Source organism: Haemorhous mexicanus, chromosome 1 (assembly GCF_027477595.1).
Source record: "Haemorhous mexicanus isolate bHaeMex1 chromosome 1, bHaeMex1.pri, whole genome shotgun sequence".
Classification (NCBI taxonomy): domain Eukaryota; kingdom Metazoa; phylum Chordata; class Aves; order Passeriformes; family Fringillidae; genus Haemorhous; species Haemorhous mexicanus.
In genome coordinates, this window is record NC_082341.1 from 102,121,849 (window position 1) to 102,149,347 (window position 27,499).

Genomic DNA, 27,499 nt, shown 5'->3' on the forward strand with positions numbered 1-27,499 from the left:
TTAAAAAAAGAGGAAATTGTGCAAATTTATTATTTCCAAATACAAGGTATTGTTTTGCTTTTCTAATTGGTAAAGCAAAGTTATCAGTAACGTCAATCATTTCAGACACTGAAAGGAGTTTTATTTTAAAGTTTCATTTTTAAAACCATTTTTCCTCAATTCAATTGCATAAAAAGCATACCTTTTGAACCCTTAAACCGTTGTGCCGAATAAACAGCCATATTTCTACTCTATAAGGACCATAGTCTGTTAGGTTTTGTTCCTAGTGTATTTACTTCCAAAGGTCCCCAAAATATCTTCCCTCATCTTTCTTTTATTTGTCAAGGACACTTTGTTCCTCTGATTTTCACTAAGCAGAAGTCAACACAAATTTTGTGGTTATTCTGAGTGCTTCTAAATTGACTCATAACTAAATGCTACTGTGTTTCTTTTATATTAATCTTTATAATAAGAAATTGTAAGTATCTTTAATATTTTCAAAGTATTTTTTCTAAGTTCATTCTCCTGGCTGGCCAGACACCTCAGTATGAAAAGTACTATGAGATTCCGATTAAAAAAACCTGTAAAAATAAGTATCTGTGTCTACTTACTACTGATTTAAAGTATTTGGAGCTTAGTAGAAATATCACCACAACCATTTTTTATTTGGAAGCAAAGTGCTCTATGGTTCTTACGTCCTAGACCTCAACCGCTTTTAAGTGTTCCTTTTGTGGCAGCTTTATGGCAGGGGAAATGACAAAGTTAACTTGACCTGATTAAGTTCACAGATGAACAACACAGCAAGGAAGGCAATTCAAAACTGGATAGCTGTTTTAAAACAGTTTTTTATTTAAAAAAAGCATCATTTATGAGTGAACAACTGAAATTTATAAAGGCATGGGCAAGAATTTCAGCATGTGTGCTCTTGCACGTTTTTCAATTCCACAATAAAACCGGGATATTATAGCTTCAAATATTTAGGTTTCAATGCAATGACTGCTAAATTAATGCATGTGGTATAGTATAAACATATGTTTAATGTATTCAATAGTGGTATTAAATGGCAACGAAAATATTTTATATTCTATAATCTTTCAAAGATTCTGTAGAATGCATAGGCCCTCTTAGTATGGGGAAAGAATTTTTAAAGTGAAGAAAATGCCAGAGGTTTTCTTCCAAAAGTATGCATCTGAAATCTATAGAAATGATTTTCTTTTTCCTCTCCACAGACAGAATCAGAACACTGTACCATACAATAGGTTATTGTGCCTTTTTGAATAAAGTTAGTGATCCTGATTCAGGGGAGGGGGAATGGGACATGACTGGGTAGGGGGAGAAGTCAGTAGAGGGAAAAAAAGAAAAGAGAATCCTCCCTTTCATACATATATCTCCATGGCAGAGCCAACAAATCACATGTATAGACTGCTCTAGATTATTTTCTTTTTTAAGTTTAAAACTTTATCAGACTAAAGAGAAAATCCTTATTCTCCCTCCCTTAAAAGCAAAGGCAGTCTTTATCTACCTTTGATTTTCTTTTTTTCTTTCTTAGTTAAACATTATGGTCAAAAAATAAATTAAAAAAATATAAATTTTGTCTATCAATTCAGGCAACCCAAGATGTAGTGCTACTGCACCACCTTGCAGCAATACTGTATTCACTTCTAAAGACTCATTTTAGGGGACAGAAATGCTAGATTAAAGAAGGAGAAGAAAATGACCCAAACAAGAAAGATGTATCAAAAAGATGGACTTTTTTTCTAAGGTGATCTTTACTCATTAGCCACTTCTACCAGAGATGGGGAATATGACATTTTAAAACACAGAACAGGGGGGCAGAGGCATGCGAAGCAAGGCCTCTCAGCAAGGCAGAGGCAGGCCTCCTTCCCAAGCCAGCTATGACCCCTTAAGCAAGTAACTCATAAAAGTGATAAAAACATGGGAGAAAAGAAAACCAAACTAAAATAAAACAGGAAAATGCCATGGATTAACCTTGCATGATGAAAATATTACAGTGTAGAACCTGTACTCCCCACTGAAAGTCTTTTTTTCCCTACAGAAGGTTGGAATAACTGTAAGCTTTCCAAATGCCAGAATCTTTGACAGATATCATAAACACTTATTTAATTGATTCAATATTTCATATGTCAAAACGTATTTCATGACAGCAAACTGAAACATATTCTGCGGTCACTGTATATCCAAACATCTCTTCCCAATAATTTTAAAGGCTAGGAGAATAGCACTTTAGAGATGCATTTAAACATCTTCCCTATAAAATGTTATCAGTCCTGTTCCTTCCTCCTCAAAGGATATAGAAAAAAGGGGAAAATGATCCAAAGGACATTAGTGTATTACTGTACTTTCTGAAGTGAAAGAAAAATGTGGAAAATGGAAATGATAAAATTTCAAGTAGCTTGAACATAAATATGGTAGAAATCATCCTATTAGAAGTTTTACCCCATCCCCAAAATGGCTTATAAATTTACGTTCCTGTGATAACAATTCCTAGAGTCTTCCCACAAATCCAGGAAACTTCCTTCCCTTTCTCTGCAAGAGTAGGCAGGAGGGAAAAGGAAAGAAAGAGGGGACCTGGTAGGTGTTCATTTATTAACTGATGGCATGATTATAAAGGGCAATATTTTTACAAGACCCCAATACCACAATTTTCTTCTAGGTACTATACATTGACTTTCATAGACTGTTTTTTAAAGGCCATTTTTAGAGGACAAAACACTGAGATGAGAAGAAGGCTGAACCAACCTTCTCAAACACAAGAGTGTACAGACAGTACAAGGCTTAGGAGGAAGGCTTTTTTTTTCCCAAAGATATGCCACATAACCATTTTCTTATCACACAGCTCTGTCTATACATCGGGGCATATCTCTACAGAAATGTCTAATTACGACACTAGGAAACAGTTTTTAACTTAGATGTGAAATCAGTAATTTAGAATACCAATATGTTATTTATCCATGATAATTTTTTTCCAGAGGTTGTTTTCAAGGAAAAAAAAATTCCATTCAACAAGTTTCATTTGACTTTTACTGATCGTTGAATACACATGAAATGTGCTTTCAATGCATAAAAATCACAGTGGATAGCAGCAAAGGACTTGGGGGAAATTAAGGAGAATTTGATCATTCACATTGTGATTAATCTGCACATTGATGAAAGATAGCTATTTCACACTTCTAAAAATAAACTTGAGATCATTCTTTCAACAAAACAAAACAAGAAAAAAAAGCCTCCCAAAATACACAAAACCCCCCAAAACAAACATAAATCCAAATGCATTACTTTTCTTTTACAGACAAAAATGAAATATTTTTATGGCAGCAAAAGATTTTGATAATAATGAAAGTCTGTAAACTGTAATTCAATCTCTTTTTGTTGTTGTTGTTCCCAAAGTGCAAGATGCAAGATTCCCGTAAGCTTTCAGTAGTGCTTTTCCTGTAAATAATCCTTCATTTTGTTTGGCAAAGGCAGTTTTTGAATCAGGTCTATTCTGGTGTACTGACGTATTACAAAACGACACAGGTACTGTAAAGAGCGCACCTGCATAAACCGGGACACTGGATTTGTCAGTCTCACTGGGTAAGTTGCAGATCCTGGCAGCCGGGATCTCGAGTAGCAGAAAGCTCCATTTTCAGAGTCCCTGATTGAATGTTCAATTAAGTCAACTATAGACGTATGTCCCTCCACATCTGGCTGTTCATAAAAACTAAACCTACCATTTGAGTGTTCAATTCTAGTGTGAAGAGTTTTTCCATGGGAACGAAAACTCAAACTTAAAAGATAACGATCATCAGAACTATCTCGAACGAGAAACGAGCCATCAGGCACATTAGCTAATTTTCCCTCTGCCTCCCAGCGTGTAATGGGGCCCCAGTACCATCCTTGTTTTGCAAGTTTTTTCAGTTCTTCTGTGAGGCTTGTCACAACCATAGGACCGCTGTTCTGTACAGAGTCATAAACTCTTCCAACTCCTGGGGCAGTGTTAGGATCAAAATTCAAATGGCAGCGCATACTTTCAGCCACATGGGCATCTGTGCCATTTAATCCATTGAAGTTCCTTTGGATTTGATTATTCTGCATTGGAGGTAGCAAAGGCGAGAGTGGAGGGACATCGCTATGATTAACTCTTGGGCTTTGCAACATGACTCCTGTGGTACCAATCAACAAACCATTCACCGTCTGGTCCACAAAGATATCCGGTGCAACGACTACGTCCTGATCCACTTGGCTCTCATCTTCATGGAAAGCATTTCCCCCCACTTGAGAAGAAACAGTCGAAACTTCCATGGGTGAGGAACTATCCAGACAGTAACTACGTGATCCTTCCAAAGGATACATTCCCTCATCTAAAGGCACAGTATACTGAATGTAGTCCTGAGGCATTAATCCAATAACTACAGGCACATGTTCATCAATATGAAGATGCAAGTCCCCGTTCTGAGATTCCGTATTTTTTAATGCATTGGTTTGTTCCTGGAACACATTTTCTGACTGCAAGTCATGGAAGTCCTTTCGAACACCATTCAGTGCTGGGCTTGGATTAGAGGAATGGACCAAGGCCTTGACTTTCACTTCCATTTTGATGCAAGTCTCTTCTGAATTTGTAGGTCGAAGTGGCCACGGAGTTGGGCTGTAATGGTGATTACGGAGGGAAGTGGATCTCAGAGGTCTTTGAGCTCGCACATCTTTGAAGGTTATTGGAGCAGATGAGGAAGAAAATGTGTCATCATCTGCAGAGCTTACAGATGGTGTGCTGCCTTTGCCTTTCTGTTTTTGTTTTGCTGAAAGCCTCCTTTTTAACGTACCCATTAAACTTTCACTTTTTGATCTATTTTTGCCTCCTTTTTCATCTTCACTATTGACTTCACAGCTAGCCAAATCTTTACCATAGCAGCTGCCAAACAAGGAGTCATCTTTTCCAAATTCACTTAATGATGGCTGCTGAACCACTACAAAGTCACTTTCATCTTTACTTTTATTTAAGTTAAAGGACTTGCGAATTGTTTTGAGACTAATTTTCTTCATTATGACAAGTTACCAAATCTGGCTGATCAGCAGTGCTTGCAGTGATATAGCCCTAACACACGAAGAGCAGCTTCTGCTTCATTTATGTGTTTTATCCAGCCTCATTTAACTTCAAGAGCCATTTCCTGGAAAGAAATAAAAAACAATTACATTCACAAAAGAAATATTTCAAAAATTATCTATAAGGGTTTCCCCCTCTCCAAGCAAAACAGAAACTGCAATATTTTAACAATGGGCATCACATAAAAGTAAAAATAGGGAGATGACTTCGAAACAATCAGGCTCAGTAAATGAAACTTCTACATCAGCCTTGGAGATTTCCACAACTTCTTTCTGCTTTCAGCACAGTAATTTTTGAAACATCCACACACCTTATATTACACTCACAGGCACATATATTTAATGCATTTATTTATAATTTTCAAACACATAAACACTCCTCTCTTTCCAAAGGCTCCTAAAAATCCCCACACAAGTAACTACAGAAAATAAAACCACAGAAAATATTCTAATCAACAGAATTCCTACAAGCAGGTTAAACTGTGACTGGTCCTAAAAACATGGTCTTATAAGGTTATATTTTCTCTACACAAGAAAGTTGAGTAATATGTAGAAGGTTGCATATTTATAGGAAAACTAACTGTCGTGAAAATACAGATTTTCCTTAACAGCAAATTAACATACATTTACAGCAAGTCTCCTCCTGAACTTCTGTGAAAGAAAGGATTTCCAATCTGTTTTAGCCACAGAAAACCAAGTCATGGGCTCTTACTGCCTAAAGTTATTGGAACTTTTCTTCCTCCAGCATTTCTGCCAAGACCTAGCGGACACAGCTGCTCAAGTTCCAGACAACTGCTCCCACCTGGCATCTTGCAGAATCAGATACACACAAATTTGATCTTTCTGATTTTATTTTTTTTTCTCGATTGAGGTTTGACTGTGTTTTGGGGGGGCTTTGGAGGGGCATGGTTTGTTTCATTTTAATTTTAGCTAGATCTTCCAAAGTAAAGACCTCTGCAAAGAGTAGGACAATGCATGGGAGAGAGAAGATAGGGAAGTTGCTACTCGCACAGAAGTAGGTACTACAATTAGTAGTAATTGTTATTCCACGTACCTCCAAACACGTGCGATGTTAGCAGCACAACCTGCAGCAGCAAGCCTGGCTCCAGGCTAAGCATGGCAAGCTGAAGGAGTCTAAGAATCTTTCAAAAATCTTCCAACCTTGGTGGACTGAGGGGAAAGTAAAACAGTCCTTATATACGCACTTCCCACTTTTCTCCCAGAGTAACACAATATAAGCAAACCAAGAAAAACAGTGCAACTGACTGAAATAAATTTTACCAACTAAACAATAACGTTTTCTTAAATAAGCATTCAAAAACTGCATAAAAGCATGGAAGGACAATGATTACTATAACCAAAAATCAGTCCACTGACTATTGCTGTTGCCCAGCCCAGCATATCCAAAGCAAACTAGAAGGCAATGTGAAGCATCTATGGATTCTGAACTTCAAAACAGCTTGAAAAATTTTAAGTAAGACCCTGCTACTGGAGGTGTGGACACTGCTCCATAAAAAGCAGGACTAGTAAAGATTGATTTACTAGGATTGTACCCTAGTCCTACTTGTATCAACCTATTTCATAGACTGGTTCTGTCTCCTTGTCATAACCTCTGACATTTCCCAAGTCCATCTTTAGAGCACATTCAAATCTTTCCATTTCATTTTCTTAATTACACAACTAAATAACACTTTCTTTCAATGGGGAGAAACTAAAAGGTTTCTCCAGTCTCTAAACTGATTTACTTTCTATCAGCAAAGAACAAATTTGACCAAAACAATTCCTAGACAAAAGCCTAAGAATCAATTACTTGCCATAAATGAGTGTAAAACACCAGAACAAGTATTTTATATGTTCACTAGTTATTTTCCACTTTTAACATGTTACCTGTTGTATGAAGAGTCATGTGAAATCCTAAAACACCATCCTCCAGTTACACAATGTGAACACAATCCTAAGTTATGGGTATGAATTTTCAAAGGTTAAAACACTATGTTTACTTCCCTAAAAGTGCAGATAAAGGGAGACTTGCATGTCAATTAAAAGGAGACTCAAAATATCATTGACTTTCTAATCCTAAACCATTTGGATTTTGCTATCTTTCCAATTTGCAGAACTCTTTTTGTCATTTGTAACCAAATTAACCTACAAAATGAATGAAAATTACAACTTCAGGATTCCATTGCTTCTCCTAAACTAACAAAGTCAGAGCATTGATTCATTTGATAAAATTACCTCTGCTTTTGTGTACATAGTACCAGAAGCCTGGGAACCATCACATTAACTCCACCTGTGAAATCTACAGTGTTCTCCAACTATTCTGACATCTACAAGCTGATATTATTTCCACTTCTCCAGAAATGTTACCCCCTCCTTGTGGAAGGTACTGTCTGCAGATACCAATCTCATCACTCTTATGACCAGTACCAGGACTCAAGGAAACAGCAGGAAGGTGAATCAGGGGATAGTTGGGTTGGATACCAGGAAAAGGTTTTTCACACTGAGGGTGGCTGGGTACAGGAACAAGCTCTCCAGGGAAGTGGTCAGAGAACAAAGCCTGACAGAGTTCAAGAAGTGTCTGGACAAATGCTCTTAAGGACATGATGTGATTCTTGGGCTGTCCTGCACAGAGCCAGGAGCTGGACTCAATTACTCTGATGGGTCCCTTCCAACTCAGTATATTCTGGACTCTATAAAATGGTTGGTTTATGAGTTGTATTCTTGTAAAAACTCGTGTCAAGATATAAGAAAGGTTTGATAATCAGCTTTAAAGCACATAAACAACATGCATCTATCCAGAAGCCCAGTTCACTCACACATGAGAAGATGATAAAAATCCAGGGACAGTCCAGGTAGGGTAGAAGCTCTTCAAAGTAAACCAAACACACATCATGAGAGCAAGTCTCTAAACAAGTCATCCATATGAGACCCACCCTACACATATTTTATCCAAGGTGGGAGAAAACAAATACACCCTGAAGTCAAATACCTGAATTGATCCCAATACATCTCTTTCTTTGCACGCACTTAAAGAGCACTAGCTAATTCTGCATTGCATATCAATGTGTTTAAAAACACTATATAAACAGCCCTCAACAGATGATACACTCATATGTTTGTAAGTATAGAATTCATTACAGTCTTCATCTAATAGAGCTGGAGCAGAAGAGGCCAGGCATACACCCATTCCTGGAATACATTAAAATGAATTATGCAACTTCACAACCCTCAGCACAGCAACAGCAACAGCTTCTCTAGTTCTTTGCACAAATTACGGCGTGACTGAAGCTTCCCACTGATGTGCTCTTCCAGTGCCATCTGCTGTACAGTGAATTAGACAGCCTAACAAGAGATAACTCTAGAAATTCTTCTGGCAGACATTTGGAACTATAAACAGACTTGAACTCCACCAATGTATTCCAAAAGCCTGGTGGCTACATGTGCAGAAACACCTGGAACACACAGACTAAAAATGAGAGATTAATCAAATCCAGAAAGAAATGAGATCTTAATGCACAGAATAATGTGGATTAATGAAATTCAAACTCACGAACTTTCCTCACAAATTCTGCATCTCAGAATTTTTAATATTATGCAGGTTAACAAAATACAAGCCAGGTCTCTGGATGAAAACTACCAAATTACTACCCAGTAAACACTACGTCCCCTTTTGCACATAAAAATATGTGCAATGAAATGCAAAAAATATGTGTAATGAAAACTAAATTTGCACACCTCACTTGGAGGAAAAGCAACATTTATCAAACGAATGTGAAATTTATCACATACGAATGTGAAATTACTAGTGAAGATAATTAGGGCTAAAAGTTCACTTTATAGGCTGCTTCTTGGAAACCTGAAAAGCAGGCCATGCAATGGTACATTAATTATTATGGTGGCCAACACTGATGTATGAAAAATTATGGAAGTTTTAAATACATATAAATTTCTGCAAATCCGGTTTGAATATTCCAACATTTCAGAGTAATTTCAGTTTGATGGTACAAAATAGTTTCAGTAGATTGGAATCCCATAGCTAACTCTAAGCAGTGTTTGCAAAAGTACACCAACAAAGAAAATTGATTATACTGTCTTTATTAATTTCTGATCTTTTTCACACTTTTATGTTAGGCATACTCATTTCCCAAGACAAATACTATAAACAATACTGCCAAAATGACAATAGAAATAAACCAGGAATAACTTTAGGGAGTTAGAACAGAAAACATCACACTGGAAACATACAGCAAAATACAACTCATTTTTGAACAAAGAATTGTCCTTAAAAAATTTAATTTAAAAAATCACAAAAATTACTTCAAATTATTAGTCAATGCTACTTCAGAAAACTTTTTCAAAATAAATCTGCTTATTAATCTGCTTATTTATTTCCATTAAGTGAAACAGTTGAGCATCAAACTTAATATTTTTTTTAGCCCACATTATCCTACATCATTTTGAAAAGTCTTTCACTTAGAAATATATAATCTTTATTCTTATACTGGATCATCATAAGACTTACATCGTTTACAATTTCAATTTATTATATTTTAACACAATTATTTATATTAGGAAAATAACTAAAAATACCTCAAAAGTGAAAAGTTTCTGCATTCCTGGGCATGACAACCACTAAGTTCTCATTACTGTCAGATAATGAAGCTTATTCTAATCTGCAGAAGTATAAGTTGTCATTTTCCTGCTTTCCCCAAATTGTCACTGAAATATATTCATGCATTCTTTGGAAGAGCATGCCAAAACAGCATCTTAGGGTAATGCAGATTTCAAGTGCTGCATTTTGGAAATTCCTAAGTGTCTACATTTTCTCCAAAGTTACTAAATCTATTAATATGAATTATTAAGAAGCTGGTCTCCATACCCATTCCCATCAACTTTACTTCAATACTGAAGTCTGTATCACTGGAAGTTTTTCTTCAAACCAGTATACAAAATACTGACTCGAGGTATTTCCTGTAATGTACTTTGAGTTTCAGGCTATATGAGAACAAAAACTACACACAAAATACTCATTAAGTAAAGAGAGATTCAGTATCTACTTCAAACACTTCCAGTTTCTAAAAGAACATACACACTACAAGGCAACTTTTAGCTTTTTCTCTATACATGCCATAAGCACACTGAAGATGGTGAGGTTTTTCTCTTCACTGATCTTCAAGTAAACTCCTACATTATACTCCTTTTCAGTAAGAAGAATCTTTAAATGAACTACTCTAAATTCCATTGCATACTCTTATACCTTGAAAACAACAAAAAAAGGTAAATGGTTTTAGTAGCGGCTTCCTCGCTAATGGATGAAAACTCCCTTAACATGATCACAAATTTTATAAAAGTCCTTCTGACTTGCATACCTGCTTTTCTAGTGAGCTCAAGGCTCAGATGTACAACTTCACATAACATTGGAACACGGAAAAAACAGATGAGAAGCTCATCTGACAGTACATTACACTTATAACAATTCAAGAGTACTTAAAGCATCCTATTTTTAAGCTAACTAAACAAACACCTGAACCATGAGCTACTCACTACAAATTTAATTTTCTACCCTCTGTGACTGGAGCAGCTGAGGAAAGCATGGTCAACCTCTCTACAGGGCAATACAATTGAACAGGTTTTATACAGATTACAATTTAAAACTAACTCACAGTAAGTCACATCACTTAGTCATATCATCTCTCCTATTTTTTTTTCCTCCTTTTACAGAACTTAAACATAAAACAGTCCATGGGCACTACTGTTCCAACACAGGACAGGGTAACCCTAATCACTACCAACCTTCAGCAGAGAATAACCAAGGTACACCTTTGGTAATACATAGAAAAGTGGGGAAAATTAATAATGAAAACTTGACACAATCAAATTTTTGTCACTTCTGATTATGGGAATTCAAAGTATGTAAAACCAGGAACAAAGCCACTGGAAAAGTCCAAATACCTTGACTTCTTTTCCCTGGCCAGCTGTTGAAAAAGAATGCCCTTTAACATTTAGATTTCCTTGATTTTTTTTTTCATTTTCTTTCTTTGAACACTACTTAATCCATGAGTGCTTGCAGTAGGTCCTGTTCTTTCCCATATTTGGTTGCAGAATGGAATATTTCTATCTGATTGGTGGTTTTCCTCTGGGGAGTAACTTAAGGGTGTTAAACGGCATCTCTATTATGGTTCATATGTGTATATACAAACTTGTAACTATAATAATTTCATCACTACAACAGCCAAACCCAGTTACTAATATTAACAGACCTCAGCCAAGGTTACATCTCTGTTACCCAAGGATGGCTGGCTGGGATCTGTATCTGCTCCTGAGCTACCATGGGCACACTAATACAGGGGTGTTAAACTGAAGTTGGCCCCGGTTGGTATGGGCTCAAGAACATACACAACATCATGATACCAGAGCTGCTGCTGGAGGAGGAAACTCCAGGGAAGCTGGGTGGATGACAGCCAGTAACCACTTGAGCCATTCCTGCTAGATCTCTCACAAACTGAAAATCAACACCCAAATAGGGAAATAAGCAGACCATACTTTGCATACATTTACTAAAAGACAGACACAAGCACCACCTTTCATCACTTTCTTTAAAGCAAACATATGATAATAAAGCATAATACTAACAAATTGTTTCAAGTATGTGGAAAAATTACCAGGAAAATGAAACCAATATCTGGCTCTAAGATCCTGATTAATTGCAAGGGGAAAAGGAGCAAAAAAAAAAAAAAAAAAAAAAAAAACCAAAAAAAACCAAACCACCCAGCAGTTCCATGTATGCCAAGGCACTGAAAAAGAGAAAAGAACATTTTTGATTAATCAAATGGGAGAAGTCACTAAAGAAACCTGATTTGTTCACATGTTTCACTGCAGGAAATCCCATCCACTGACTGCAAATAAACTTTTGCATTTAGTTTTCACATAGCTGTGCAGAAGCAGATGAAGAGCGAGAATAAATGCTCAGTCAGGCTGTTTTCATTTCTTACTATTTTACAAGAATGTAGCAGCCAGCCTTGCAGCAGACTGTCAGCAAAAATTAAGTAGTTTCATAAGCAAAGGTTCGACTTCCTGGGAGATAATGCATGAGAATTCCTTTCCAACTAAGGGTCCATCCCCCACTCCATCCTGACAGAAGATTACACCAAAATGTTTCCCCTCCGTTGTAAGGTGAGGTAGCCTCAGCTTGATAATGAGGATTTATGGTTATCCAAGATATTTATGCAATCCTCTTAAACCATAACGCAGTTGTGTTAGGAGTCTGAAAAGCTGTAAAACTATAATGCTCTACAAACCAGCATTTCATTTTACAATACAGACCAACATCACATTCTGTAAAAGGAATCAATTTTGAAAGATTTTTGATCTAAGATGGCAAGGAACAGATTCTGTGCCTACGTATTTGAGAACAACATAAGTGTTTGAAATTAATATGAAAATGAAAGGAAGAACAGGAAAAACACAGCAAAAGCAAAATAAAATTGCATTTCTGCACTTACATTCATTGAGAAGAGTGCATAAATGTCTAAATGCTGGAATGTATGTTGAAAATAACATAATATATGTAATTGTATGGGTGCAGGTACTAAAACCCAATGCAGTTTGGTTTCTGAATCCTCAATTATGCATTTCCAAACATAATTTTAGAAATGCTATGCATCCATTCAAAGCATATGCCAGAAAGACAGAAATAATAAAGCAGACCATTCTCTCAAAGTGATTTTTTTTGTGGTCAGCAATAATCTGACCAGTCCTAATGTTAGTGACAAAATAATATAATTGTGAGAAACACTTTTCCAGCCCTTCCCAAAAAACGGAAAGAAAACACTCGGCAGACATGCAACAGCTAAATAGGACCACTTCACGTTGACTTATATTGATTTTGGTTTCGCTTTCAAAGTTCAGGCTGATGTTTCTACCGCAAGCACAGCAACACTGTTACTGTATACAGCTTCCAAAACACGAACCAAGACAGCTGAAAAGGGCCTGCTGCAAAAAAAATATTTTGATGAGGAGACATTAAACAGGTAGCATGAATGATCTTTTCCTACTGTGCTATCAGAACACACATTCAACTTCTCAGGACAAACATCTGTCACCAAAGAACCGCACAAGTACGAGGGGCACGTACCTAATAGGCAATACAGAAATACACTACTCAGTTAACACCTAATGCCACATTAAGTGTTTGTTTCCTGCTTCCAGGGGGAAAAAATCACTAGAAAATAAAAGGGAAGACGTTGTAAGGAGAAAGAGGAAAATACAGGAAAAGGAATAGAAAGAGAAACCTCACACCATATGGTACCATTACAGAGATGATAATTCTAGGAGGTACTGAAAAACGTCTGGAGGACAACTCAGTCATTGGTCGCAGCCAGAACACTGTGTCATGAGAGGAAAGTCCTGCTTGTCAAATCTGATTTCCCTTTATGACAAGGTAACCCACCTAGGTGATCAAAGGAAGCAAACTGATGTTATCTTTTTGGATTTCAGTACTTTTTGGTACTGTCACAGGATCCTTCTGGACAAAACATCCAGCACACAGCTGGATAAACACAGCATGGGACTGGTGAGCAACTGGCTCACAGGTCGGACACAAAGGGTTATAGTGAATAGGATGACATCAGACTGGAGACCTCTCACTAGTGGGGCTCTGCAGGGCTCCATCCTCAGCCCTGTGCTTCTTTCAACATCTTTTTAAATGACTTTATAAAGGACACAGAACTGGAAGAGATACTGAGCAAGTTTGCAGATGAAACAAACTTGGGAGAAGCAGAGAGGTCCTGCAGAGAGACCTTGACAAGTTAGAGGGCTGGGCAATCACCAACCACACAAGTTTAACAAGGGCAAGTGCCCTATTCTGCACCTAGGATGGGGCAATCCCATAGGTACAGACAGACTGGGGAATGAGATGCTGGAGAGCAGTGCCACAGAAAGGGACCTGGGGGTCCTGGTCCATGGCAAGTTGAACCTGAGTCAGCAGTGCCCTGGCAGCCAGGAGGGCCAAGCCTGTCCTGGGGGGCATCAGGCACTGCATCACCAGCTGGGCAAGGGAGGGGATTGTCCCACTCTGCTCTGCACTGGGGGAAGCCTCACCCCACCTCGAGTCCCTTCCAACTCAAAATATTTTATGATTTCTATTGAAAATTATAAAGGTTTGTACAGCATCACTACATATGTCACTGTACTACAAATTTTTAAATATTGCCATTCTCCCTAAATTACGAGTTGTTAATTCGTTGTAGTCATCTTTTTTTGCTTCTGCCTGTCCCAGTCACCTGATGTGAAAATAAAGAGAGAGGAAGTAGTTTTAAATTACTATAGCACCAAGCAAGCATAATTGATGATTTTGGTTTCTTTAAGGTGCAATATGGGATACTCTCTTCTTCAGGAGCAAAAATGACAAAACAACATATCAGGAAAGTTATGAAGTCACATTCACAAGGGAAAAAACAAACCCAAAACAAACAAACCCCAAAACAAAGTTGAACCTAACTTTTAAGCACCTCACTTGCTACACTATCTAGCCAACAAGTGGCTTGTTTGTAAAACAAGTATCTTTACCAGTAAGTGGTAAACTGCTCACTTTTCCACTTACATTTGTCATTTATGCTTATCTGACAGACAACCAGGATCATATGTAATTGGCCCTTATTCCTACAAATAACATCCACCTGGCTTCAAAGATATAAAAAAATACATAAGAAAAAAAAAAATCGGCACAAATTAGCTCCAGGTAATACGATTCCTTTCAAAATATCCAGATGGAAAAAAAAACCCAGCCTTTTAAAAAGTATGCCAAAAACATAGTAATTAAATTCTTCAAGCAATAATTCAAATTTAGTTATCTAATGTATTTCAGCAGGAACAAAAGAAATGTTGTTAAACTCTAAAAGATAAATATGTTTTATAGCGATCTGTCTACCAAATACATGAGCTGAAACAAAAGCACCTGAAACAAGCTTTCAAGATAGAGACTGGCTTTATAATTCACTACACAAAAAAAAAGGATTCTGCATTTCTGCCATATGCAGCACAGCCATGATCTGCAATTGGAGAACGTGTAATTGCAGGAAGACTCATTTTCCGATTTTTCAGCTCTTCTAGAAGGCCTGAACAAACAGCAATGCCCTGCAGCCTTACACTGTCTTGTACCATTCTGCCTCGGATCTCACGACTGAGCCTGACTCCAAATTAACCTCCCCAGTACAGTTTTTCATTGAGACTGAATGACCCTTTGAACTTGTATGACCAGGTAGAATCTCCAATGTTTTTACTGCTATCACCCCCACCTGCCTCCATCAGGCCATTTTCAAAAAGAATAAAAGCCTTCTTTCCTTAGAAGATAACACTATCCTCTCAATTCAAGCTAAGATGCAGCAATTCTTTATGAGACAGTTAACCCTCGACATAAATGGAAGGATTAAATGAACTCATTTATGGTCTGAGGGGAAAGAACACAGTGCCTTGATTCAAAAGAAATAAAAGTGGAAAGATCTTCCACAACACCTGTACAGAGTTCACACATGCAGAGAAATCTCCAAGCATGCTGAGGAGGAAGCAGCTAATAAGCACAATCGCCAGGATCACAGAGAAAAAAGGACTGACCTCTGCTTTGGGACTTCCTTCACTAAATTATCAGAGAAACACAATGTATTCGCTACACACATGTCACAAAGATCCTACCATTCCCCTCCAGACCATAGAAAAATGTTTACTGTCAATACCAGATACTCCTTGCCTTGCACCAAGGCATTTAGTTGCCATACAACTCAGATTTGATAAGTTTTCAACCTGCAGACTCCTGCCTCTATGGCTTTCCTTTTTTATGCACATTAAATCAGTTCACATCTTTAAGCTCTAACAGTGGAAAATTCTAACAGAATACAAACACCAACACCAACTGATATCATTCATGTGTGCATTGTGAAAGAAAAGTAATTTTGTGAAATTATCATAGATTTAATTTAATTTTTTTTAACCAAAGACAGCAACATTTTTCCAAAGCAATAACCAATTGTGTTACCACAATACATACATAACATACACATAATTTGAAAGTGTATGCATCCTTTCAGTAAAACTCATTGAAAAGAGAAATAGATATTCAGTGAACTATGAAAGACCTGGGATGAAAAGGCATTGCCTACATTTAAATAATAAGTATATTTAGTCAACCGAGGTCATTCTAATCTCTGCAATAACAACAAATACATAAAATAGTGCAATAGGGTGTCTCATATAAAGTAAGAGGCCTCTATTCAAGAAGCCAAGTTCCCTAGTCACTTCTCAGAAGTTCAAGAAAAAAAAAAAGCTCAAGAGCTAAACTCACATTCAGAGACTATTGTTTGTTTTAGCATTACTTCCCATAGAAAGAAAACAGCCATGCAAGGTTTCTGTGTATGGCCTGAAGTCCCTCGAGGGCTGCCCAATCAAGTTTTATCAAATAAGCAGAAAGGAAGTGTCTCAACTAAGAGAGCAGCCATGGCAAAATTTCATATATTCTTACATATACAAAAATCCAAGGGTATTTCTAAACACAGGAAAAGCTTTCTCTGGAACTCAAAAGTATTTTGAAAACCAAGGAGAAAAGTGACATGAAACATCTCCATTTCTCAGAGAGATGATGTTCACAAAAACTGTTTCACTGTAACATAAAAATGTTTACCTCTGACCTTAAAGATACCACCCACGTTCACTAGAAGTAAAAGCATTTGTTACTGTGACCTGTTTTTCAATTCTGATCAACTGTTAAAAAGTGAAAGGCTCAGGAGATACTTTTTATATCACTGCATTAAGAAAATAGCAGCACAAAATATTAAACCTTTAAAAATGATCTCTAAGTTCCCCTGACAATTTTACTTTCTTGAAAATTTAAAACATTATCACTAAAATAATCACAATCAACTTCTCTCAGCAAGTAAAATCCTTTGTGCTTTCCCTCTTGAACAGCATAGTGAGAAAAGTAATTTTATATCCTTTATCTGAACCATTTATATAGGAAACATAGTAGACAATTTCATCAAGGTTCTAAGTCCAAGAACTCAGAAGTTGAGAAAAGCCAGAAGAGTTTCCCAACCAATTCTCTTTCTTCTTTCACATGTGGGACAAAACTGTTTACATTAATGCTGTTCTCCAACATCCTTTAAAATGTATAGTCCTACCATTTATTTACAGGACACCAATTAAACTCAGAATTCCAGACAGAATTGTTGACTTCATTAAGGACATTTTTGCTGTCTCTATGTCCAACATTTAAATGTTAGTGCACAGGCACTTAATGCTCTATTCAACACTTCATGAGTCAGAACACAGAGAGATTAATTTGCACTTTTTTAGATGGATTCATAAGCTGACTAACATGCACCATCAGGCAAAACTAAGGTAGTTTAATTCTGAAACCTAAACTTTGAATTCGCATAATGTGGAGTTATGGGGGAAAGGGGCGAGACCTGCTGGGGTTTTGAGAAAACACCTACCCTACTGAAATCTGAAATCTCCCACACTTCTCTAAGATGGCAGCAGAACCAAACAACAGCAGCACCAGGAGTTGACTGCAACAGCAAATTACCTTGTGCTACAAGAGATCACTTAAACTTCTTCTGGTCCCTTTCAGAGGTTGGCTGACAATGGAGGAACAAGTCAAACACAAGAGCCTGGGTTTCATTATCTTTTGAGATATACCAAACCTTTCAGTAAACTTTCTATCACTGTCCTCTAGTCACGATTCAACATCCTGATTTCCTTTAAAACTTCACAATTCAGCAGATATTTTACAAAGTTCTTTCAGCCCAGTTGTTTTATTTATCAAAGCAGTAAGCAAATAAATAGCCCATGTTACAGTACCAAGATGTATCAGGTAGCAGGATGAGGAGCAGAGAATCCATTAGCAGTACGTAGCTAAAGATGTTAAAAAGATGCAGAAAAAAATAAAAACAAACCACCAAAGTAATGGAGAACGGTAACAAAAAAAAAAAAAAAAAAAAAACCAAATCCCCTTCTTCCCTAAAAAAAAAAAAAAAAAGTGCAGAAAAACTCAAACATCTTTCAAGGTGAGTCCTAAACAATTAATTAAAGTGATTGAAGTACAATCCGCAAAGAAAGCAAATTCAGACTAAAAAATAGGCCAAGGCCCAGAGTTAAGTTTGGCATGATACAAGCTCTGTGTTGGCTAAACTGGTGTGACTAGCATGGCACAAAGCATTCTCACAACCCCCACCCCATTCTGCTTGTAACAACAGACCTGACTGAGGCTGATGGCCTGCTTTCCAAAAATACAATTGAAAGCAAAGTACATTATGACAAACTGCAAAGGTCAGAACTGCAACTACTCTTACCTAAAATAATCTGGCTTTTGTCCAAGTTTGGATTCTTTTTTTTCAGTATCTAAGCATAAGCAGTCCCTCTGAAAATCTACAGGAGCTGCAAGTACTTTGGGCATCCTACAACAATCAAGTTCCTTAAAACTTTCACAGACATGCAGACCTTTGTTGTTCTGGAAAATCCTTCTCGTACAGGGAGCAGCTTAATCAAGGAAGTATCAGAATTTCAGAGTTTTTGTTTTTTTAACTAAAAACTCCTCAGTAGCCTTTAGTCTTATTTTTTGTATATAAAAGCAGAAGTACTGAGCGTTAAAAGAACAGTATCAGTGGCTGCCCTGTGGTTAACACTTTTATCTACATGTTTAATACTGTCTATCATCACCCAGAATCATGCCACATCAAATTCAGTGGCAACCACTTCTTTTTATGGACATCATGAGAAGTGGAAGCATGATCATAGAATCCCTTTGGATCACATAAGGAGCTTGCACAAATGGAAATCAAACTACAAAGTCTAATTACTTGGGCAGTGGTTCTAGACACCACAAAAGGAGAGTCTCACTTAATGTATCCAACTGTGCAGCAACAGTTTCAGATGCAGGATGAATTGGGAGAGAAAGTCTGATGCAGGTTTTCCCTCTCTGGATCAGTTCCTTACTCCACCAGGATGAGAAAAGGCACACTATCCAGATAATTTTCAGCTCTGTTAATCTTCTTCAGAATGGCTTTAGAAGAAGGAGTAGAAATCTTTTCACACTACAGAGCAGCCAAAAGGCTGGCATTCAGAGTAGTCCTCATACAGAAGGGACAGAAGTGGAAAATTACCATGGCTATCTTATATTCTGAATGAGGGCTCTACCTACCAAGCTGTTATATCCTATATTTTTACATCACTGGGAAATGCAGCCTGTACTGCTTGCAGTCTGTGAAACCAATACATGCAAATGACAAGGAAATTTTTAGCTACACACTTCTGTATTTAATTTAATATTTCACTGCAGATACATTTTGTCCTTCACATAGATCACAGGCCCAATATCCACCTATTATCTATGGTCCTAAATAAATAAGAGTGACAACAATGCACTCACATACACTTGGGAATCCATTTTAAAGGCAAAGGAGCATTTAGTAAATCAAGCATAAGGAACTCACTCTTACATAGTTGCGCCTCAGTTCTATTCTGGAACACACATACTATTTCATGAGATACAATTCAACTGAGATTGTCAAACAGTATCAGCTACAGAATGATCGGTCTTTCATGGCCAGAAAAAGAGATCCAATCAGCGAAACAGAAAGTAAGGTTTATTTTACAGACAAGCCAGCACAACACAACAAACCAAAAGGCAGGGGGTGAAGGGGCAGAAGCAGAACTTCCTTCTCCTTGTTTAAAGACTGGGGGGATCTTGAGTCAGGTGGTGCCCAAGGGGCAATCATCCTGAGCACCTCTAATGAAGCAGTCTCTCCTGGAATATGCTCCATAACAGAATCTGTATCAGTCAAGCGCCAGGCACTATGTGCCCACAGATCCCCCCATGTGTTTGGCCTGACTGCCCCTCCAAGGTCTTAGGACCCACTGCAGAGAGTAATCCAAGCTCTGCATTTCAGAAAATGAGAATGCAAAACACAGCTTATTTAAAATATTTCCCTTCCCAATTTCCCTGGCAGGAGGCCCAGTAAGAACAGAGTAAATGAATTATCTTCTTTATGGTTTAGAGTCTATCCACACATGGGAAACAGAAGACATGGCTGTGCTTAAAGTACTGTCAAACACACCAGGTAAACACACCTGTAAAGAGAGTATTACCTCCAGCTAATCTCACAAAATTACTTTAACACTTTGCTTCCCCTAAAAAAAGAAAGCGTAACATCAATTTCTAATTTCACCCTTTTAAGTCCAAGGGTGCTTTTAAGAAGGCACATACTCTAACAATGCACAACGTGCACACTGACCAGAATAGGAACAGAATTTTGACTGCATAGGCAAGGCTGTTTTGCCATCTTGTTCATAAAGTCCTGACTTGTCAGAGTAAAACCTTTTTACAGGACTAGACCAGTTCTGACAAAACTTATTCTACATGCAAATTTTCTCATTTTGGGTCAAAATGAGAGAGACTCTTAATTATTCATGATTAAGATCAGGAAATTCTTCTCTTCTCCTACACCAACACTCTCATCACCTGCAGACAGAAACGGCTCACTACCCCAACCAATGAATCTAATGGTGAATATATTAAGGCAGTTTTTAAACAGACACTGTTTTGTCCTGATGCACACTGGAAGATGGTTGGTCCGGGGCTGTCATGGGTTGTTTTTAAATAATGTTGCCAGTAGCAGAAAAATCATTTTACACTTAGGCCTAAACTATTTGATTTTGCTAATATTCTGTCCTAACCCAACAAAGATTAGTGAACTGTGAGCAGCCATTTAACTCAACGGGACTCCTCACTATACATTGTATTCAGCTTGCACATGAAAAATTTGGGCCTTACAATGAGCAACTTCACATCAGTGTATAAATCGTTATTCACAGACAGGATCAAAGATAAAATTTTCACTGTCTGTATGAAGTAATGTGCTCTATCAGATTTACACAAACTCAAAGCCCTTAAGATAGCTATCTCCAGAGCAAGGTCAAATTTCTGCAGAGCCAGGAGTATCGAAGCCTGGCCGCAAAAGCTAGCTAAGCTTCAAAGTTCAACCACGAATAAAAGAGTCGTGTACATGCACACTGACCTTCTTTTCTCTGGTTCTGACATTAAATTTAAAGACACACTATAAATAAAATGAAGGAAAAAAAAGTATTAGCCCAGTTAAAAAAAAAAAGACAATCAAGGGGATACATACTTTTCAATGCTGATACATAGAACTTAAGTTCTTTTTTTTCTCCCCTGTCAAATAACATTTAAAACACTGCAGATTCCAAAAGCACTTATTTTGTAATACACGGGACATACAAGTCAGTACTGATATAACAACTTCAATTCACTGTCTTCTTCTGATCATGACTGGACTAGACAACAGCTCAGATAAGTGCTATTGGTGAACAGAGATTTTATCCCTGCAGTAGGGGACCACAGAATATTTACATTCACAGCAAGTATTTTCCCAAGTAACTGGATTTTTTGCACAAAATAATGACAAAGTCTAATGGCTAGTATTTTATTACCTCTCAGCATTACTAACTACTACCAACCAGCAGCTCTTTTCCTTTCAAAAGCCAAAAAGAGGAAGAAAGTAAATGTTTCAGTGTGCATTGATGAGCACTGTTTTTGCCTCTTTCCTGCTGAAGAGAGAACAGGGAGGGGAAGGAATAAAAAAGCCACTAGGCACCTACCTTACACAGACTGAGACTTGAGCTCTTATACACAACTTAGTGACTGGTACGTCTGAATGTACAAACCAACTATTCTAGAGCCAGTCTCTTCGGGCTGAGCAAAATTCCACCTTGGAAAACTCCCCCAGCACATGTTTCACCCAAACCAGTATCCCTGCACAAACAGCTTCTGTTAGTGAATCCAGCGAGAATCCCTTACTTGCCCAGTTCCCACCAGCTCCTGAAAGAACATCCATCTGAAAAGCTGCCTACCCTGTTTTTGGAGTACAGCTTCCACATAGCTCATCCTAGAAGGCACACCTTCTATAATCAAAAACCTTTGCCCTGCTGACACTCGTCTCTGTTTCTCTATTTTAATAAAACTCCTAATCTGATACCTGATTACTAACCCAAAGGGATTTCAAGGGTATTAAAACCCATTACTGATGTCAAAACCAGTCAAAATTACAGCTTGTAACTGCCCAGTCATGCAGCACTTACTGAGGGAAAGCCAGGAGAGACAGAATACTCTAAATCAGAAGGAACAAAAAAAGACAGCAAGCTCGACCACTGTATTGGAGACTTCATGGGACCAAAAAGAAACATTTGGAGTAGCCTACTATGTTCTCAACCTATTTGAGGAATGCAGACTGCTTTGGAGAAGGAAAAACAATCACCTACTCAAGACTCCTACAAGCTACTGTTTTAGCACATTTACCAGAAAACGACAAGATTAATTAAGAATAAAACTACTCAAGAAAAAACAAGAGATCACACACTGTAAAACCAAGTCTGACTGGAATCTCATTTCCAACAATGTTTTAAAAAGTACCACTCTATGTACTGTTTTAAGCAATACAGAATATCCTTGAGGAAAAATGTAGATTTAATAACTTTGGTAATCTCAAATGCTAAAATTAATCACTCCATCTCCTAGCTGCATTCACCACATGAACTCAAGACCACCAAAACCTAACCCAACTGCTCTTACAGGTCAGTATCATATACATCAAAGTTAAGTGACACAAGAACAGCTGCTGATTATACAGTTCACTAAGAAGCAAAGAACAATACCATATATCTGTGTGATTTACTTAACAACACACACAGGTTCATTTTCATGGTTTAAATTTTTAACTTCAGATGACTTAAAGTCTCAGAAAAAATTACTAATATCTACTATCTATACCTTCAGTTCCAGAGAAAATGGCTCTCATCCAAAACGATTTTACAGCAGTTTACAGCAAGATTAATTGATATTTACAACAAAAACCCTCACACTTTACAAATCTAAGATTTTTTTTAATTGCCAACCTATTGCACTTGGCAGATAACAAAAAGACTGTTTCCCAGAAGACAAAGCATGAGAGGCTCTGTGCATGAAACATACAAAAAAGGAAGCAATGTTAGGGGAGCAGCACCTGGACAGAGATGTCTATATATAGCATTCTCTGCTTGGCTTTACCTGCAAGAAAGATTTTTTTCATATTCCTTCAATGGAGTTTAAAGTCAGAGGCAGAACAAGTCAGCCACTCTATTGACATCCATGCTAAACAAACACCAGCATTTAACTTGCATAGTTTTCTTGGTGATGCAGCAACCAACATGTGGCCTCATAAATGAGGCCAAGTGAGTTCCTCAGAGTCCAAAGTGCTATGTGAATGGTGAAGGAGACAGAAAAGGACCAATAGTTTCCGAAGTACTTTATCTTAATATTTTCCAAGAAAAAATTCATGAGAGGTAACAGTTTAATTAATATTTTAAAAATTAAAAATATGCAAAGATAGGTTCTTAAATCCACATTACAGACTAATGGAGAGCAGTTACATTTGCAAAGCCAAACACGTCAAAGCCTTCTGAAATTGACTGGAGTTCCAAATACTTATTGTTTGCATGCCTGTACATGACAAAAGAAGACCACAAAAACTACCAAAACAAAATATCCAGAGCAACTTTTATTTAAGTGAGCTTATGGACTTGAAGAGCTAAATTTCTAATGCTTTGATCTGAAAATTTTAATTCTCACAATAAGTAGACTAAGCCAGATTTTGCTTCATGTTGCCTATTCAAATTCAGTCTGTGTAGACTCCAGCAAAGTTTGTGTACTCTTTTTCATAACCTTGATGTATCAGTCAACACTTTACATACAGTCAGCTTTCCATTTTCACTCAGGGCAATAATTATAGGCCAGTTTGCTTTCAGTTTAGTTTTATTCACCATGAGAGGCTGAAGTAGGCGACAGGTTTTTGTTTCAATAGCTTTTTCAATTCAGCTACGGGGGAAAAACCTTCTGCAACAAAAAATCCCAAAGCCATGAGTTTCTAAACGTTTCTTTCAAAAGTTGTGTGACTATTTTTAACACAGAAATTTATTCAACTTGCATAGTACAGTGTTTTAATTCAGAAATCAATTATTTCAAGAGGAAAAAGTAAAACAGTAATAAAAGAAGGAATGTACTGTGTACAGGAATCTTTATATTCTGCTGTATCAAAAATATATTTGAGTGGTATGAAGCAGCTTTTTAATCCTGGACAATAAATATCCCATTACAAGCACAATCATCTTCTTTTCTACAAAAACATACTGTTGTATGAAACTTGACATCTGAAATTGTCAAGAATGATTTTTAAAAGCATTTTTCTTAAAGAATACTTCCTTCTCTACTACTACAAATTTATTGGGAGGGACCATGACAAAGGTGGTAAGAACTTGGGACCTTTGCCTTCTGAAGACTGATCTTTACTTCCAGAAGATTTAGTGTGCAACAAAACAGAATGCAAATAAATGTTGGAATAAACTTAAGGACAAGGAACATTACGGATATAATTATTTCTATTCTGAAAAAAAAAAAACCATAAAAAAGAATAAACTCAAAGTTCTGTATTTGCTCTCAGTTTAATACTTTACAGTACAAAATATACAGTTACATGGCATATCTCTATTCTGTTTTTCATCCTACCCAATTTATATTAAAGACATTTTAGCATCTGTATTACATTCCCTTTTATACTATTTGTACCTTATGTTCTTCCTTGCAGCATCAGAACTGCTTGAGCTACCCTCTCTAATTTGTTGCTAACACACATTAAAGCCCTATCAACAAAACACTGAGGCACATACCAGCTGAGAACAGTCTCCTTCCTATCTATTTTATGTTACCTCATTGTACTACCCAAGCACTACTAAACTAGTGCTGTGTAGGCCCAAGAGGGCTGTAAAAAAAGAGAAAAAAAGGCACTGGAGTTAGGGATTACCCTGGACTATGGCCCCAGTTTTGCCAACAATAGTATAGCAAATATGTAGTGAACTCAGGGCAGCCCTACCAAATGAAGTCCTGCAACCGCTCATGTTCGAAATACTGTAAGACTATAAAAAAAATCTTAAGAAAAAGTAGAAATAATTAACTTGCTTTGTACGAACAACTTTTTGTTAAGAGTTCACTCTCTCTACCAATTCATTATGTTAAGGAGAGTCAGAAGTTGTAATCTGCTCACAGAACAATTAGAACCAGTTACCATTTCTTCAAACTATCCCTCTCCAACAGTAAGCCAAGGTTACTGACCAACTTCACAATCTAGGACCAAAGAAGTTAATAGCACAATGTAAATTAATACACAACTGGTTTTGATTTCAGTACATCAAGTTTTTATGAAACTTAGAATTATCCACCATGTCTCCCGAATCCATGCAAACACTTTGATGCTGCAATACATGCAGTACATTAAAGTGATGCTCATGAAACCCCTGCAAACAACACAGAGCTTCTCCCTAACTATTCCATACCCTTGCAGCTATCCAGGGAGTTAGCTAATGTGGGTATGTCTGCTTAACAATACACTGTTATCACTTAAACTTTTAAGTAGATTTTTTTTTAAGTTAAAATTTAATGAAATTAAGCCTTAATACTTAAATCTCAAAACTTGGGATGCATCCCTGATTAAGCATACAAGAGGTGAACCTGTTTCAAGTAAAAGCTCAGTTCCAAGCACAGTGCAATGCCAAAAACCCAAGAAATATCGAATAAGAAGTGAAAACTCCCTTCAAGTACTGTTTAACACGTCAAAAAAGTAAGCATTTTGAAAAAGCTGAAATTGTCTTTCTAAAGTTACACATAAAACTGTGAGTTATGACTACTATCTTAATGCAGAAAACTCAAAAAATACCTACACATTCTCTAGTCGTTTAGTCTTCCATCCAAGTTAAGTAATTTATTTTATAATCGCACCAAAGCTTCCATATTTCCCATATGTATCTATTAGCACAAACAAAAACTAGAAAAAGAACCAGTTTTGGATTTTTCCACCCAGAGCAGAAATGCAGACTGAGTATTCGTGCAGACTCTCCAAGACAGTAGGCCTGCAGCAGGCATTTTTTAACTACAGGTGTATTAAGAGGACAGACATGGCATAAACATTCTTGGCCTGTAGGAAAGAGTGGTTGGGTCCTCACAGTGAAAGGGCACAAGAATTTTTTAAGGGGAAGTCAGTTTTCCTGACTAAAGCATATTCCAAGACCAACTTCTTTAATGCGGTAACCTACTCCACACGAAAAAAACCCCACTGTGTTCCAAACTAAGATGATTTTGAAAACATAGGAAGACAAAAATAAAGAGGACAGAAAGACATAGCCAAAGTACCCCCACATCACAGGAGCATCATCCTCTGCATCTCTCAAAAACCCGTTGTTTCGCAAAGGCTTTTTTCATAAGCAAACGTGTTGGCATGGGCTAGTTGTTTTCTAAGTGGCATCGTTACGGAAAGAGAGTGTAAAAGGCAGCTCGAAGAACAATGAAAGCGAGTAAAGTTTGCGGATCTGGTAATGTTTTTGTTAAAGTCAAGTTCTTAAGTGCTGCCTGTCACAGAAAGGAGCCTCTCTTGCTCGCCCCTCCGGGAGCCCTTGGCGCACCCTCACCTCGCAATAACCCGGGGCTCCTTCACCGCACAAACCCCGACATCGGCTGCCCAAATCACCTCCGGACACCCGCCCCGCTGGAGACGGGGACATACAAGCCTCAAGTGAAGGCGGGTTTCACGGCGGGGTAAAGGGAAATCAGCGCAATTCCGCCGCCCCCCACAATGGCACCAGTAGGCGCGGGGTGCATTCGGGCAGCGGCCCAGGGTAAGAGCACGGGAGCCCGGCGGGCCCCGCTGCCGCGACTGGCAGGGACGAGAGGCTGGCCTGGACCCCCTCCTGTCACGGCGGGGGCTGGGCAGCGCCTCGCCGGCCCGGGCCCGGCACTGCTTCCCTCCCGCCCGCCCGGCCGCCTCGCAGGCCGCGCCGCGGCCCCGGTGCCTCCGCAGGGCCTGGCACCGCCGCGGGCTCGGGGAGCCCAGCAAACAAAGGGAGCGGAGGCCGGGGCCGCGGCCCGGGAAGAGGGCGGCGGGCAAGTGGCGAACCGCACCGGCCCAATCCACTGGCTCCCCCACCACCGCTCCAGCCCTCCGCGCCCAGCGGTGAGGGGAGAGGGGAGCCGGGCCGCGGTGCGCCCGTTGCCCCGGGGACGCTCACCCAGCGGAGGCCGCGGTGTCCCGCTCCCGGCGCGGGCCTCTTCCCGGGCACCTCAGCGGCACGGCCCGGCCTCCGCCGGCTCCCGGGCTCGGCGGGGAGCAACCTCCGGGGGTGGCGGAGCGGCACTCACCGAGGAGGAGGAGAAGGAGGAGCTGGCTCTGCTGTTGCTTTCGCGGGGCCCGGCCCGGCTTCGGCTCTGGCTCCCTCCCTCACCGTGCCGCCGCCTCCCTGTTCCTGGCGCCGCCGCCGCCGCTTCCTCCGCCTCCTC

General features: G+C 38.5%; 1 protein-coding gene across 3 annotated transcripts; it reads right to left on the reverse strand.

Annotated features, from left to right (window-relative positions):
- Positions 1-806: 806 nt before the first annotated feature.
- On the reverse strand, positions 807-27,499 carry SOCS6 (suppressor of cytokine signaling 6). 3 transcript variants are annotated; one of them, XM_059857418.1, is made up of 3 exons: positions 27,362-27,499; positions 6,134-6,249; positions 807-5,144 (listed from the first exon to the last, which is right to left on the reverse strand). In XM_059857418.1, the coding sequence occupies exon 3, from the start codon at positions 5,017-5,019 to the stop codon at positions 3,415-3,417; it is 1,605 nt and encodes a 534-aa protein (XP_059713401.1). In that variant the 5' UTR covers positions 5,020-5,144; positions 6,134-6,249; positions 27,362-27,499; the 3' UTR covers positions 807-3,414. The 3 variants fall into 3 exon arrangements, with proteins under 3 accessions (XP_059713401.1, XP_059713393.1, XP_059713410.1); XM_059857410.1 differs by lacking the exon at positions 6,134-6,249 and having other exon boundaries at positions 27,362-27,498; XM_059857427.1 differs by lacking the exon at positions 6,134-6,249 and having other exon boundaries at positions 27,232-27,368.